The sequence below is a fragment of the Trypanosoma equiperdum genome, assembly GCF_001457755.1.
Source record: "Trypanosoma equiperdum strain OVI genome assembly, contig: ctg_1714, whole genome shotgun sequence".
NCBI classification, from domain to species: domain Eukaryota; phylum Euglenozoa; class Kinetoplastea; order Trypanosomatida; family Trypanosomatidae; genus Trypanosoma; species Trypanosoma equiperdum.
Genome location: NW_027123743.1, coordinates 6,336 through 7,487, shown reverse-complemented (window position 1 = coordinate 7,487; position 1,152 = coordinate 6,336). Strand labels below are relative to the sequence as shown.

The 1,152-nt window shown below is 41.4% G+C and overlaps 1 protein-coding gene across 1 annotated transcript; it reads right to left on the bottom strand.

Annotated features, from left to right (window-relative positions):
• Window positions 1-190: 190 nt before the first annotated feature.
• On the bottom strand, window positions 191-817 carry TEOVI_000695800 (Ras-related protein Rab1A; the record flags this gene model as incomplete). The annotated part of the gene is made up of 1 exon (XM_067222899.1): window positions 191-817. The coding sequence occupies one exon, from the start codon at window positions 815-817 to the stop codon at window positions 191-193; it is 627 nt and encodes a 208-aa protein (XP_067079000.1).
• Between the last annotated feature and the right edge of the window lie 335 nt (window positions 818-1,152).

Here is a 1,152-nt window from a genome sequence, read left to right as displayed (position 1 = left end):
TTTTTTTTTTTTCCCCCCCCCCTCCTTTCTTTTCTTTTCTTTTCCTTTTTGCTGCTTGTTTTTCTCCCTTTTTCTCCTTTTTTTTTCACTTTTATCCTTTTTGTTTTTTTTTGTTTCGGAGGGAAAATGGGGGGCCGTTGTTTCGGTTGTACCTCTTTTTTTTTAGTTTTTTTGTTCTTTTATTTTTTCTTTAGCAACATCCACTCTTTTGACCTCCGCTGTTGGTTGCTGGGCGGTTATTACCGGTTAGTAATGGCCTTCCACCAGCAGTTGCGCCGCTGTTGGCTCCCTGAGCAGCCACACGTTTCTTAATATTTTTTGCCATCTCAATGAAAGCCGTCTCCACGTTGGAGGATTCTTTAGCACTTGTCTCCAGGAAGGGAATCCCGAGGCTGTCAGCAAATTCCTGTGCCATCTGCGTGTCAACGGCCTTCTTCGTAACGAGGTCACATTTATTGCCGACTAGCAGCTTGTTCACATTCTCACTGGCAAACTTGTCAATTTCAGAAAGCCAAGTTTTTACGTTGTTGAAACTCTCCATATCGGTAGTATCATACACAATAATAATGCCGTGTGCCCCGCGGTAGTAACTACTGGTGATGGTACGGAAGCGCTCCTGGCCGGCAGTATCCCAAATTTGTAATTTAATAACTTTACCATCAATATCCAGTGTGCGAATTTTAAAGTCCACACCGATGGTGCTGATGTAACTCTCCGTGTAGCTGTCGTCCGCAAAACGGAGAAGGAGACACGACTTTCCCACACCGCTATCGCCAATGAGCAACAGCTTAAAAAGGTGATCGTACTCTGTAGACATAATTCACCGGTTTACTTGCAAAATAACTTCTTTGATCCCTTTTCCCTACTGTTCTCGATTGATTTGGCTGCTGTTGTTGCTACAGTTGTTGTTTTTTTAACACTTCCTTTCTTTTCGCTTCACAAAGAGGAAACAAAAAAAAAAAAAAGAAACCTTCCCCCTTCTTTTCTCCTAATATGTCTCTGTTACCTGAGATGGTGCTGCTAAGTGAATGATTTCACACACGCAAAAACAGACTATAACCTACTTGTCGTGACTGTGAGAATACACTTCAGTTTGTTTGTTTTTTTTTTAAAAAAGAAAGAGTTGTAGAGCAATTGAATACTGTAACCGTT